Raw genomic sequence first — 15,566 nt, forward strand, 5'->3', positions numbered from 1 at the left:
GGCCGCTGAGCCTGCGCATCCGGAGCTTGTGATCTGCAACGGGAGAGGCCACAACGGTGAGAGGCCCGCGCATACAGCAAAAAAAAAAAAAAAAAAAAAAAAAAAAAAAAAAATTGCACAATAGTCCTGAATTTTATTCATATGTTGAGAAAATGATTATACTGTAATACAAAGACTGAATCAAACCAAAAGGCAACATTTTTCAAAGGAAAATCAAAATAAATGATAAAGGCTTGTGAGGGAGTAAAGAGTTGCTTTTTTTTTTTTAAGTTAAAAAAATTTATTGAAGAGTAGTTGATTTACAGTGTTGTGCTAATTTCTGCTGTACAGCAAAGTGACTCAGTTATACATATTCTTTTCCATTATGGTTTATCACAGGACATTGAATATAGTTCCCTGTGCTAAACAGTAGGACCTTGTTATTTATCCATCCTATATATAATAGTTTGCCTCTGCTAAACTCAAACTCCCAATCCTTCCCTTTCCCTGCTCTCCTCCCCCTTGATAACCACAAGTCTGTTCTCTATGTCTGTGAGTCTGTTTCTCTTTCATAGATATGTTCATTTGTGCCGTATTTTAGATTCCACATATAAGTGATATCATACGGTAATTGTCTTTGAATTTCTGACTTCACTTAGTATGATAATCTGTAATTGCATCCATGTTGCTGCAAATGGCATTATTTCATTCTTTTTTATGGCTGAGTAATATTCCATTATATTCCATGTATACCATTTATACCATATATATTCCATGTATGCCATATCTTCTTTATCTATTCATATATTGATGGACGTTTATGTTGTTTCCATGTCTTCATTATTGTAAATAGTGCTGCTATGAACATAAGGGTGCATGTATGTTTTCAAATTATAGTTTTGTCTGGATATATGCCCAGGAATGAGATTGCTGGATCACATAGTAGTTCTATTTTTAGCTTTTTGAGGAACGTCCATACTGTTTTCCATAGTGGTTGCACCAATTTACATCCTCAGTAACAGTATAAGAGGGTTCCCTTTTCTCCACACCCTCTCCAGCATTTATTATTAGTAGACTTTTTAATGATGGCCATTCTGACTGGTGTGAGGTGGTACCTCATTGTAGTTTTGATTTGCATTTCTCTAATGATTAGTGATGTTGAGCATCTTTTCATATGTCTATAGGCCATCTGTATGTCTTCTATGGAGAAATGTCTATTTAGGTCTTTTGCCTATTTTTCGATTGGGTTGTTTGTTGTTTTCTGTTATTGAATTGTGTGAGCTGTTTGTATATTTTAGAAATTAATCCTTTGTCAGTTGCATAATTTGTAAATATTTTCTCCCAGTCCATAGGTTGTCTTTTTGTTTTGTTTATGATTTCCTTTGCTGTGCAAAAGCTTATAATTTTGATTAGGTCCCATTTGTTTATTTTTGCTTTTATTTCTATTGCATTGGGAAATTGACCTAAGAAAACATTGGTATTATTTATGTCAGAGAACGTTTTGCCTATGTTCTCTTATAGGAGTTCTAAGGTGTCATGTCTTATACGTAAGTCTTTAAGCCATTTTGAGTTTATTTTTGTGTATGACATGAGGGTGTGTTCTAACTTCATTGATTTACATGCAGCTGTCCAACTTTCCCAACACCACTTGCTGAAGAGACTCTCTTTTCTCCATTGTATATTCTTGCCTCCTTTGTCAAAAAAGAGTTGCTTTGATAGACTTTATCTTGTACTTCCTACCCATTTGCACCAAATCTACTAAGGAAGGAGGAAGGGAAATAAGGAGACAGGATGAGAAAGAGGAAATGAGGGAGAGAGAGAGACAGATATTACTGGTTTCCAAGAAGACTGGGTGAAGTGGTTGGGAAAAAAATGTAAATCTATTATGAATACTGAAAAAATAATGACTAAAAACAGATTTTCTCACCAATGGTATATCAGTAGCCAAACCTTTGAATACGACAGACAACATCTTTCTATATCTTAAACATAAATTCTTCAACAATTTAGACACTTAAGTAGAAATAATTCCTTAAATAAGAACAAGTCAGGAATATGGAAGGTATTAACTTGATTAGAAGAAATCATTATCCTTATGAATAAGATCAGATTCCTTCTGAATTTTCCTTTTTACTATCACCAAATATCAGTTTATTTAGTCTTATAAAAATCACTAAAAATACCATCAAAATATAGATGTAATCACACAATTCAATCAAACAAAACTCAATTTTAATAAGATAGCTTATCCGTGTGGCCTATTGTTACATACATATAGAAAAACTTCTAATTACAAAAAAAAATGCCCAGATATATTAAAGAATATACTTGTATCTTTGAGCTGCTCTCCTTTCTTGCTTATCAGGATCCGTCAAAAAACCAACCTAGAAAACATAGGCAGAACACTCTATGACATAAATCACAGCAAGATCCTTTTTGACCCACCTCCTAGAGAAATGGAAATAAAAACAAAAATAAACAAATTGGGACCTAATGAAACTTAAAAGCTTTTGCACAACAAAGGAAACCATAAACAAGACCAAAAGACAACCCTTAGAATGGGAGAAAATATTTGCAAATGAAGCAACTGACAAAGGATTAATCTTCAAAATATACAAGTAGCTCATGCAGCTCAGTATCAAAAAAACAACCCAATCCAAAAATGGGCAGAAGACCTAAACAGACATTTCTCCAAAGAAGATATACAGATTGCCAACAAACACATGAAAGGATACTCAACATCACTAATTATTAGAGAAATACAAATCAAAACTACAATGAGGTATCAGCTCACACCGGTCAGAATGGCCATCATCAAAAAATCTACAAACAATAAATGCTAGAGAGGGTGTGGAGAAAAGGGAACCCTCTTGCACTGTTGGTTGGAATGTAAATTGATACAACCACTATGGAGAACAATATGGAGGTTCCTTAAAAAACTAAAAATAGAACTACCATACGACCCAGCAATCCCACTACTGTGCATATACCTTGAGAAAACCATAATTCAAAAAGAGTCAGGTACCACAATGTTCATTGCATCACAATTTACAATAGCCAGGGCAGGGAAGCAACCTAAGTGTCCATCGACAGATGAATGGATAAAGAAGATGTGGCATGTATATACAATGGAATAGTACTCAGCCATAAAAAGAAATGAAATTGAGTTATTTGTAGTGAGGTGGATGGACCTAGAGTCTGTCATACAGAGTGAAGTAAGTCTGAAACAGAAAAACAAATACGTATGCTAACACATATAAATGGAATCTAAAAAAAAGAAAGTTCTGATGAACCTAGGGACAGGACAGGAATAAAGACACAGACATAGAGAATGGACTTGAGGATATGGGGAGGGGGAAGGGTAAGCTGGGACAAAGTGAGAGAGTGGCATGGATATATATACACTACCAAATGTGAAATAGATAGCTAGTGGGAAGCACCTGCATGGTACAGGGAGATCAGCTCGTGCTTTGTGACCACCTAGAGGGGTGGGATAGGGAGGGTGGGAGGGAGATGCAAGAGGCAGGGGATATGGGGATATACATATGTATATAGCTGATTCACTTTGTCATACAGCAGAAACTATCACAACACTGTAAAGCAATTATACTCCAATAAAGATATTAAAAAAACCCCAAAAACCTAGGCCTTTTAGTTCTGTCCAGATCTTATAATTACTTCTTTTTCTATCACTCTTTGGCATCAAAGTTCTATTCTCTCCCTTTTATGTTTCAAATGACAATAATAACAATAATAAATGATGACTGTTTCTCTTAAAAGCATCACAGATGCGAATATTAAAAAAGCTTTTCTCAAAAATGAGAAATCTCCCAGACACCTTTGTCTTCAGATAAGCACGGTGGACAGTTGCCCAAGTGATGAGCAATGGTGTTCTGACATCTACATCACACAGACAAGCAATATGGTAGAAAAGATAGAGGATGTGTTCCTAGATAATGACACTCCAGGCATTCAGTGCCACAACGCTCACCCCATCCAATCCCTCCCAGTAAGAATGAGTTCTGACCACTGTGCCAGGCAGATGAATCTTATGTGATATAACCCAGTTCATCCAAGCAGCCAATTATCACATGCCTCCCCCGCAAAAAGTAACCAAATGCATAACAATTCCTCATACATATTGTGCTGAAAACTAAGGTAGTTATTAATTTGTAATTCTGTTTCATATTCCTCTATCTTATCATGAATACTTTGGCAAATATTTAGTACCGAAAGTAGCTACACTAATCTCATTACAAATTATTATTGGAACATTACAAAGTTAAGTAAACACAGCTGGCTTTGTTTTAGCAGGATCCAGTTTTGCTATAAAGAGCTTTGCATCAAGTACAAGAAAACAGTTGCACAATGAAAATTAAAATGATATTTAAACAATGTAAAAACTGATGAAAACAGAAAAAATCAGATATACTTCAACATTGAGGTATATCTATATTTCTTAATTTGAGGGAGAAAATGAAGGAAAACTAATCATGTAACTATTGATCATATTACTTTGAATTTCCTCTATTTTATGGCCACAATATCTTAAATTTAATATTTAGTTTATAGAAGCCACAAACCATCTATACTGTTATTGAATTTTTTTTCAATTTACTCTCCTTTTAAAACATCACAAGTCAACTTTAGAGGAAACTGCATATTGCTATGCAAATAATAAGCAAATAACACTTGTCATAATTTTAAAATTGCTTTGAAAACAAATATAGAACTACTAACAAATTTTAGAAACTGTAAAGGAGATGAGCAAATGGTAATTGATATAGCAGACCGGAAAGAACCAGTAATATGGAGGAGCAATTATTTAATCACTCCTCCAAAGTTTCATTAACTAGAGTCCTTGAGACCTATGGAAGTGAAGGGAGAGGGGCATGGGAATTAGAATAAGAAGGACTAGTTAAAAACCTGGTTAAGAAACAGCATAATTCTTCAGGTGATACACAAATTGCACCTTGAGATCATTTGGAAGACTAAGGAAGAGCTCTTGGAAATTAAAAGGATAATAGCAGAAATAACAACTCACAAGTATTGGAGAAAATGTTCAGGAACTTTCCAGAGAGAAGAGCAAAAATACAAAAATGGAAGAAAGTATAAGAAAATTAGAAGACCAGTCTAGGAGTTCCAATATCAAAATAATAAGAGTCCCAGAAAGAGAGAACAGAACACATGGGGAGGGAATCATCTATGAAATAATTCAAGGAACATGAGTTAGCAGGTTGAAGAACTCACTGAGTACACAGCACAATGGATGAAACGGACTCACCTTGGAATCCATAAAATTGCAAATTATCGGGGAGAGTAAAGCCTACAATCCTTCAGGGAAACATACAAACTAAACAGTTAAAAACAAACAATTAGGAATCATTTTCATTTCTTGTAGCAATACTGAAAGAAACAATGGCGAATTACCTTTATATTCTGAAGATGAATGATTTTCAATTTAGAATTCTATACGAAATCAAACTATATAAATCAAGTGTGAGGGTAAAATAAAGACATTTTTGATGTAAAAGTTCTTAAAATTTTCCTTCCCATGCATTCTTTGATGAATAGGGGAAACTATTGCAGGATGTCCTCTACTAAAAACAGGAAAGAGGCAAAGAGAAAGTCTAGATGATGGGAGGGGAGTTCCTAAAAGACAGTAATGCCCAGTGTCATCAGTCCAAACTCAAAAGGTCAGAAGGCTCTGGGAGAGGCTTTTACAGGGAGATGAAATTGATAGCATACAAAATTCACCTGGCTGTCTTCAAGATGACTGGCTGTGAGTTCAGCATTAATGATTAGTACAAAGAAAATTAAGGGGGGAAAAAAGGCAATAATTAACTCCCAGAAAAACAAGTAATCCATTTATTCCAAGGTTTAGCTCTGAAATTTATTCACGTATAATAATTCAAGCACTGATTATTGTTCTAATTCAAATTACAATGTAACTCCATAGGGAGAATGGTTAGATGGGATGTGTGTGTGTGTGTGTGTGTGTGTGTGTGTGTGTGTGTGTGTGTGTGTGTGTGTGTGTGTGTGTGTGTGTGTGTGTGTGTGTGTAGTAGAGATCAGGTAGGGAAGAGAGAGAGATTCTTGTCTTCCATAGCGGGAAGTCAATACACAACACCTAAAAAGGAAAAGCCAAATTTTTTCGGAGTCATGAAGATAAATACCAAAATAGTCAACTAAAATGTGTGAAAATATTGTGTTCGGTGAGGAGCATTTAGGGGCAGGTAGAAGAGGAGACTACTATTTTTCTTTTCTTTCTAATTAAAAGAAAATTTTTATTGGAGGATAGTTGATTTACAGTGTTGTGTTAATTTCTGCTGTACAGCAAAGTGACTCAGTTATACATATGTATACATTCTTTGTTATATTATTTTCCATTATGCTTTATCCCAGAATATTGAATATAGTTCCCTGTGTTCCCAGTAGACTACTGTTTTTCTTAAATCCTGTAGAACTATTTGGCTTTTTAAACAATGGGTAGATATAATTTTAACAAAAGAGAAAGTTTTTAAAGAAGGAAACATTCAAGAATATTCAAGAAAATTCTGAAAAGGAATAATACTGAGCTGAGATTAGTTATACCTGATATTAAAATATAAAACTGCAAAAATGAAAGCAGTTTGATATGGGTACATATACGGGCAAATGGAAATCAAGCACAAAATAGAAAATAAGGAAATAAATACAAATATGTATGGAAATTATGTGGTAAATATGACATTCCTACTCAGTGGAAAAAAGGAACCATTCAATATCAGGTATTGTGATAATTAGCTTGTCATATAAAAAATAATAAAAATGGATTCTTTATACCAAAATAATTTCTAGATCAAAGATTTAAATGTTAAAAATGAAATTATACAAGATCTTGGTGAAAACATGGGATTACGGTTTAAAAACAAACTCAGGGTTTCTAAGTGAGATACAAAATCCAAAAGCTACAATAGAAAAAAGTGATAAATCTATTTTAAAATTTAGCTCTGTAAAACTGAGTGGATAAAAATGAAAACAGAAGCAACTGTACACTGTGTTAAAAGTCAAATGATAATCTGGAAAAATTATTCATAGTACATAAGATAGAAAAAGGATAATACACTTGCTAATTAAAGAGCCATCATCAATCTTTTAGAAAAAGATAAACATCTCGGTAAAAGTGAACAATCAATAAAAAAGATAATTCATTAGAGGTGAAATACAAATGGTTAAACACAAGATCATTTTTAGTGATAATGAAAACAATACAACGCTACTTTTGGCCTATTACATTGCCATAAGTTGTAAGGGTGCAAACATTAATTTTATCTAGTGCTAGCAAGTAGTAGATAAATGGACAACTCATATATGGTAGTGGGACTATAAATTAGTTCAACTTTTCTTAAATTATCTGGCAATAAGTATCAAAAGCCCTTTGATCTAGCAATTCCACTTTTAGAAATCCATCCAAAGAAAATAATTAAACTATTATTCAAAGATCATGTATAAGAATGAACACGTAAAGTCAATCTTTGCAAGACAGACACACTTCAAGTATCTGTAAGGGTTTGGTAAACTAAATTATGGTATATACATCAGATAGAATAGTATGCAGTCATAAAGCAATGTGGATTTATGTTTACTGACATAGAGAGATACTCATGATGTATTGATAAAGAGGTAGCAAGTTGACATACAGGAAATATATAGCCGTCCTATTTTAGTCAACATGTGTCTGTGTAGAGAAAACAATTGCAGGGAAGTAAGGGACTCATGTGATGTTAAAATACTTCACTCTGGAATGTGACTACCAATTGTCTTCTGTGTCCTCCTTTTGATTTTCTATGTTTTCAGTGTTTCTTCAATAATTTTAAAAATACAAAACTTAAGAAAAAATAACATAACATTTTGAGATTGATTGAAACCCTGAGATCCAAAGGTGGAAATGAAACCCTGAGATCCAAAGGTGGAAATAACTGGTCAGGCAGAGAAGCATATAGAGAAGTATAAATATTGAAGATAAAACAGTGTATTTCTGGAGGTACATTTAGAATAGGTATATTTTTCTTGCTTTAGAACATGGGACTTGTATCCCATGCTTTGGGGGAGACCCTTTGGTGGAAGATTCTATGACTCTTGTCACTTTGATACTGTTTTGATGTTTTCATAAGATTATAATTCAAAGTAAACATTTTAGAAATTTTAAATGTCTTTGCCTTTCTCTGTACTTTTTAAAATGCAGATTGTGAAAAAAAGACAGTTTTCAGCTTCCATAAGTAAGACATTTTTTTGAAGCCATTTTAAAACCCACATCTCATAAATGCACTACTCTGGTTGCGACATTCTTGGCCTTAGCTACTGAAGAGCCCAACAATTACATAACATTTGACATTGCCTTTTGCTCTTTTAGGTAGCAGCGTCTGTGCCTCCTTTCCTGAATGAGAGAAACAGGAAGGAAAATAACTCATGGCAAACGTGGCTTTGATGTTCATGCAGCCACACGCCATGACTCTTCTTCCTATTTTTGAGTTCTTGATGTATAGAATGGGTTAGAGGGGGGCATAAGCAGCCTGCTAACACCCACACAACAGGACTGCCGCAGAAGCCAGTGCAATTTTTTAAGCAAGCATTTCAATACAAGGTGCTGTTTGTTTCAAGTATTCTGTATGTAGGACCCTGTACATGCTAATGTATTAAAATTTGCTCACTTTCCTTCTCTGAATCTCTCTTTCTGTCTGTCTCTGTCTCTCAATCTTTGGTTATAAAGACCTAAGCTCTAGGAAAAGAAATCTAAGTATTGGGTTGGCCACGACGTTGGTTTGGGTTTCTCCGTAGCATCGTTATGTGTAGCATACATCATATGTGTAGCATACATCGTATGTGTAGAATAGACGTGTAGCATATGAAGTTCTTCTCTCATCCCCCAGCTCTGTGAATCTCCAGTCCTAGGCACAATGCCAGGGCCACAGGCTTTATAATGAGACAGCAATCCCCCACCCCTCCAATACCATCAACTGTCATTGAAGAGAAGCCAGGAAAGCTCTGGTGTGTGAAAGGACCAAAAGGCCCTATTCTATTATACTCCTCTTCAAATTCAAATGGTCTTGAACAAATCTAATCATATCTGTTTATACTATAGGATATTTTTTTCCTTTTGAAAGAAAAGGCTTATAAAGTGAGAGAACTGGGTGCTTGTTTGGTATGCCAAAAACTAACTTCTCAGCTTGGCTGGGGTATAAAACCTTAGTCTACAGGTCTCCTGTATGATGCCTGATTCTTCTACCTCACCCTGGAATTCTGTCTTTCCTCAAGGTTGCTCTACACCAAAGCATGAATGGCAGATATGTACAGCTTAAATTACTATAATTTTTATTTTGTAAATTTTGTATTTCTTGTAAAGTTTCAGGAGTTTAGAAGGTACACACACGCACATGCACACACACACACACACACACACGCAGAAGCAGACTAGGAACTCAAGACTTTAGATAGCTCCTGACCATGCTAAGGCAAACACGTGCTTTTTTAAGTCCTGGTAGATTTGACTTCATATTCAAATCAATATCATCTTTTCAATATTAGTCAGACCAGACATGCTGTTCTTCTATAAAAATGGACATCTTGCAAAGTATGTGTATGTGTGTGTTGCTTTTATAAGATAATTTCTATATTGTCCTAGTAACCAATTATTTCATCTTAATATTTCATTTTCATGCTATGTATGTGTGTGTATGATTTTTTTCTCTGTGAATCAGAGTCCAAATCAGAAGAAACAGAATATTTTACTGTAATGCATAAGGAAGCTTTTCTTTTACACATTAATCTATGTAACCTTCAAAAACATTATGGTATCAATCTGAGACTTTTTAGACTAATGTTGTCCTTAGGAAGAAATATTTTTGGACACATTAAAGTGATTCCTAAACATATGTGTGATAAGCAGTTCCCAAAGAGTTCCTGGCACCAACAAACTTGTGACTTAAGTAAATTATATCCTAAGATTCTTCTAAAAAGTTTAATAAGGTACACATAATAATAATTTAATATGTAAGATCATCTCAGACAAATTGGAAATAAATGCACCAATAATATCTAGGGTAAATGTCTTTGCAATCTTGACTTATTAAAAGCGATGAATATCATTGTAAAAACTAAAAATTCTGATTTGCACAGAAATATCCATCAGCTTTTCCCCATGATTTTAACATTTGATATCTATTATTTAAACAAAAGTACTTACGCTTGCATGTATATTTTCCTGTAAGAAAAGGAAAAAAAAAGTAAATTCATGTAAATCGAGATATTTGAGGTAATAAGCAAACATTATATAAGTTTTAAAATTTTATTATGTAAAATAATGTAATAAGTCATTTTCATGAAGGTTTTATAGAATTAGTTTTATAATATCCCTAAAACTTTATTTTAGTATGTATCCACCATATTTGTTTCACACTTTGTATAAGGTTTAAAAACTGTTGATTCAGATTATAGTTAGTAAATTTTAGTCATTTGAAAATGGATTTAAATGTTAATCTTTGTTTATATTATGAAATAAAAATCTATTAAACATAGTAATTAGGAGAAATTGAGATAAGATTACAAAGGAAAGTGTTACTGACTTGCAGAAAACTACTATCAAGTGCTTTATAATATCTGTCTATAGTGTTTTTTATATATATAGATAGCTAGATAGATGATAAACAATTCACTATTCAATTAGATAATTCCCGTAAAAACTTTCACTCGGCATTGCTAGCTTTTGTGGCTTCCATTTTGCTCAAGCAAAACTAAAGTCCTTCCAAGGCAACGCGATCTGCCTCTACTTCCACGTCTTCTCTACCTCATTTCCCATAGTTCAGCTACTCTCCCCATCTGTGGCAACTGCGCGCCTCCTTGCTCTTTTCAAAGCGCAGGCTCCTGCCTCGAGGTCCTTGCACTTGCCTGACTGCCCTTCCTCCAGATATCAATATGGCTCCTTCCTTATCTCCCTCAGGTCTTTGTTCAAATGCCCCTGCCCAGTGATGCTTTCCCTGACCAGCCTCTTAAACATTGTACCTGCCTCCCACTCTACTCTTGATTCTCATTCCCTGCTTTATTTCTCCCCATAACGCTTTGTCACTTTCTAATATACTATATGTTTACTTGGTTTCTTGTCTATCTCTCCGCTCCCCGATGCCAAGAAGGGCAAGGATTTATCCTTGCTTTGTTCTCCGTTGTAGCCCCAGTACCTGAAAAACGGACTGGCACACAGTAGCACAAAACGTATTTGTCAAATTAATTAATTTAACAATAAAAAAGTGGGAATCTTTCAAGTTAAATTTCAAGAATAAAGGAGATAGGAACTTCTCTCTGAAAGCCTCATGTGGCTATAGAGAAATAAAGTAATAACCTGTATTAATAAACTGATCACCTTGATCTCTGGTTTCCAGTTTTCTGGAACACAATGAATGTTTTCAATACAAAAAAAATGTCGTGATCCCATCACATCATAGTAGATGGTCTTTTCATATTCAATGATTGAGAAAAAATTCAATAACTACCTATGCTGAATTTCATAAATTTTCATGGGCTTAATTAAAAAAAATTAATCCCAGTACTTTATATATGTGGAAAACAATGGTATACATATATGTATAGCAAGTATTCCTTCGCTCTCCAGTGTATGAATGGATTCCCTAGACATCTTGAAATAACTAGGTTTTGCTGAATCCAAGACCTCCCAGTTGGGAATCCAACAGAGGATTATAAATTTTTAAAAATCAGGTGCTACAATTTCAAACAATTATTAACTGTTGTTTGAAGAACTCTTCTATCTCAATGAAAGAAAGTACACCACCACTACCCTCCTGCCCAGTATTTCTTTCCATTCATTTTCTTTAAGCTCACATTCTTTCCCCAATTTCTATCCCCTTCTATTAAGGAATTTCCTTTTCTTATTTTGCTCTGCAAGTCATAGATCAGAAAATTTGGGATGGAAGTTGAATAAAAATAAGAATGCAGTTTTCTATGAAAACAAACAAGTGAAAGATGCAATCACTTTGGAACCAAAACACATACTTTGAAGTTGAAAGAAAAGATTGTTCTTCTAACTCCTAGAGAAGACTATGGAAAAATTTTTTTTTCTATTCCATTTACTTCAACCAAATAAAACCTCCATATTATAACATATATTAAACACTGTGTTTAATGTAAATATAACATTTTATGAAAAGGAACCTGAGGTTTTCCAACAGTGGAATAGTGGCATTATGTTATAACATCTCCTTTTTATTTGCTTATCATTTTAAAAAATCTCCCTTTTAGGCTAAAACTTTCCAGAAGTTAACCCCAGCCAAGGACATTTCAGGAAGGACAAAGTTAACTTGGATCCATTTACCCCTTTGGGGGGTAAAGTAATAATATATCCACCACCCCACCTTACACCCTCGTGGGGTCATTATAATTTGACTCAAAGTTAACAATAGTTTTTTCATGACTATTCCGTTAAGGATTATCGTCTTTGTTCAAACATGATGTCATGTAATAAAGAACTGAAAGAGTTTCCAAAAGTGATTTTAATTTTTACTTGGAACACCCCACCAGAATAATATTAAGAAATATAAGCTGTGGTGGACAAATTGAAATCTATTCCTTTGATGTCATGTTGCATGAGCTTTTAGCTTCCCTGCATGGAAAAGCTATAGCAGTAATATAAGCAGCCAAAGCACCCAGATGACTAGAAGTTAGAAGTTTTCCTCCTGAGGATGGTGGCCTCAGTTAGGAAGAAGAAAAATGTAGATAGATTTATAACAGCTAGACATGAAGTTAGAAATGCATCTTCCGGTTACCTACCAAAAAACTTGGAAAAGCCTCTTCATTCTTTTTCTATTACAAATAAACAAACCTTTAGGGCCTCTGAAAGGCATCAGGGATTTGGTGGTATTTATAACTAGGAAAACAGATAAAGGAGGCTGCAGACAGACTATTCTAATTATAGCTACACTTGCATTCACAGCTATTCTATTTTTCACTTTCCTCATGCAGAGCAGAAACCTTAAATAACCCCAAAGAGGCTAAGTAACTAGGCATTTAGCAAATAATTTCCATAAGTTTAGAAACTGTATTAAATCAGTATTTCATGTAATCTTACAGGTCACTAATGTGACGCTGTAAATACTCCTTGTTGAATAAAAAAAGAACTTGCAGACTTCCAATTTGTAAGCTGTAGATGCAGATGTGGGATTGTGCTTCTAGACTGTTTTAGTCTTTTCTTTCTTAAGGTTTCTAAACCCTGAAATTACTGCTTAGATTGTATCTATAGTCATGAAAACAGCCTGTGTGCTTCAGGGAAAGCAGTGAGTGGGTACCATGGGCGTGATTTCTCCTTCTAAAGTAGATCTTCACTGGAGTGTGTGTCCATGATCACCCAAGGGTGTTTGTTAAAGCGCAGATTCATGGAGTGGACCCCCAGCAATCCTAATTTTTTTTGGTCTGGAGCAGAGCATAGGCAGTTGCACTTTTATTACACATCCCTGGTGGGTCCAAAGTAGGGAAACTCACACACAAAGAAACATTGCCCAAACGTTTCAAAGGGATTCAAAATTATTTTCTGGATACCAATATTATTTGCTCTTTTGAAAGATAATGGGCTTCAAAGAATAGCCAAATGTTATGAGCTCAAGTCTCTTGGTTACAGAACCAGGAAATCTCTCTACTCTCCTTTTGGAAGTTAGTCTTGAACCTCACCGTGACAGCTTCTGGTGTGTTATTTAAATTAACTCTTGTATTATTATTAAGCTTTCCAGATGGTTTTGTTTATCTACCAACTAGAAGGTATGTTCCCAGGAGGCAAGAACTATGTTTATATATTTGGAAAAAAAAGATATTTTCAACATTATCTAGTACCTATAATAAATATTTATTAGGCCCTCAATAAACATTTTATTTTTGGATAAAATACAACTTCTGTTGCTTTAAAATCTGCTTTACCGTCTGAGGCACGGAGCCACCTTCTTCATGGGTACTGCTTCAAATCCAGTTGTTCCAATACCCCACAGCAGGATAGAAAATGGAGGCCACACCTAATATTCATTAGAAATTGGCAACTGTGCTTGGGCTCTGTTATTTAGCCACAAGGAAAAGGCAGAGCCCCAGTAATAGCTTTGACTGATTACTTGGCAAGGGAAACCAAGCCCTTGGGGTGTTCCAGACGCTCTTTGGCCTATAAACCTGTTTGAAAACCTGTTTCTCAGAATTTAAAGCTTAACTCAATTGAGGTCAGTATCATAGTAATGTCAATAATTCTCCTGCTTTCAGTTATCAGGCAGACCAGTACAATTCATCATTAACTTTATTTTCATGGAAAGGCAACTTTGGGAAAAATAGCTCTAATTTAAACTATTTTATTTTGACTTTCTTTCCCTTAAGATATAGTCCTGCCAATATTACTTCCTTTGGATTTTGTGTTTTCCTAAACCTTAGCACCTTCCAATGCCTGAAATGATTCCCTAATAGCAGAACAGGGCAGGATATACAATATTTGGGACACCACCAGGACAAGAATTTAAGGCTTTCAGAAAAAGATCAAATAAGCCTTTGGGTCTGAAAGTAATTTTCAGTAATTGGGATTTTATGAAGTTTCCAAATTCCTTCTGCTTTAGCTGTTGTAGCGGGGTATGGTACTGAGCTACACTGCCTGATGGAATATTCTGGCACGGTTAATTTCTTTCTCTTAGGAGTCAACAGCTTAATGAATAATAAACTATTGTTCGTCTCCCTGTGAACAGACAGCTCCACTTCTGGGCAGCTGTCAGAAGCATTTGCCCAAATAAATTAACTACATCCTCTCCCTGTGTGGACCTCTAGACCTGGGGCTGGGGTTAGAGTGATGATTCAAGGTTCTACTTGTTCACTTGCTATAAGATTTCTCTCTTTTATTTCTGGAAACTGAAGAAGGAAAATGGCTCAAGATAGACATTAATTAGATTAGATCTTGCCACTAGTTTAAGGTAGGAAAGGTGTTCATTCACACCCAGGATAACACTATTATTTCTTCCTTGGATAAAGCACCTGTAAATTTAGAAGATGTCGCTTCTAATATATGAAACTTTATGGTTTATCTAAATTGATTTGTTAACATTGAACTAAACAGCAATAATGGAGAAATAGTGAACTGGAACTACTCATCACATATTATCTTTAAGAATCACCTGATCATATTGAGCTGCTTGTGCACACGGTTTAAGTATGATTTATTTTTGTATTTTCAGGACCCAGATCTATGCTCATTACAGCACAGGTGCTAAATAAATGCTTGCGATTTAGTGACTTGAAATTGTTACTTTTCCGCAGCATGAAAATGGTTAAAGAACTGCAATAACTTAATGGCCAGTAGAGGGCGATAAAGTTAATTTAAAGAAATTTGTAGGGTCCAGTTTAAACCCATCTTCAGTCCCAGTTCTAGCCTGGAAAGGCTTTTCTCCAGAGTAGTCTCATTTAGCCTCCTGATTTCACTTTAATTCAGTTGTACCACATTAGACCCCCCTTTCTGCCCACCCCCCCCCCCCCCCACAATAGAGTATATAAAAGGGGAGGATCAGACTGGTTGGTGTGTGTTGATTTAT

The 15,566-nt window shown here is 34.9% G+C and overlaps 1 protein-coding gene across 1 annotated transcript in view; it reads right to left on the reverse strand.

Moving 5' to 3' along the window:
- The window catches only part of ARHGEF38 (Rho guanine nucleotide exchange factor 38), a 153,962-nt gene that overhangs the window by 37,787 nt on the left and 100,609 nt on the right, over window positions 1-15,566 (reverse strand). The window contains exon 5 of the mRNA XM_067735415.1: window positions 10,205-10,222. Within this exon, the coding sequence (XP_067591516.1) occupies window positions 10,205-10,222 (18 nt within the window). The remainder of the gene's footprint in view (window positions 1-10,204; window positions 10,223-15,566) is intronic.

This window comes from Pseudorca crassidens, chromosome 4, assembly GCF_039906515.1.
Source record: "Pseudorca crassidens isolate mPseCra1 chromosome 4, mPseCra1.hap1, whole genome shotgun sequence".
Taxonomy (NCBI): Eukaryota; Metazoa; Chordata; class Mammalia; order Artiodactyla; family Delphinidae; genus Pseudorca; species Pseudorca crassidens.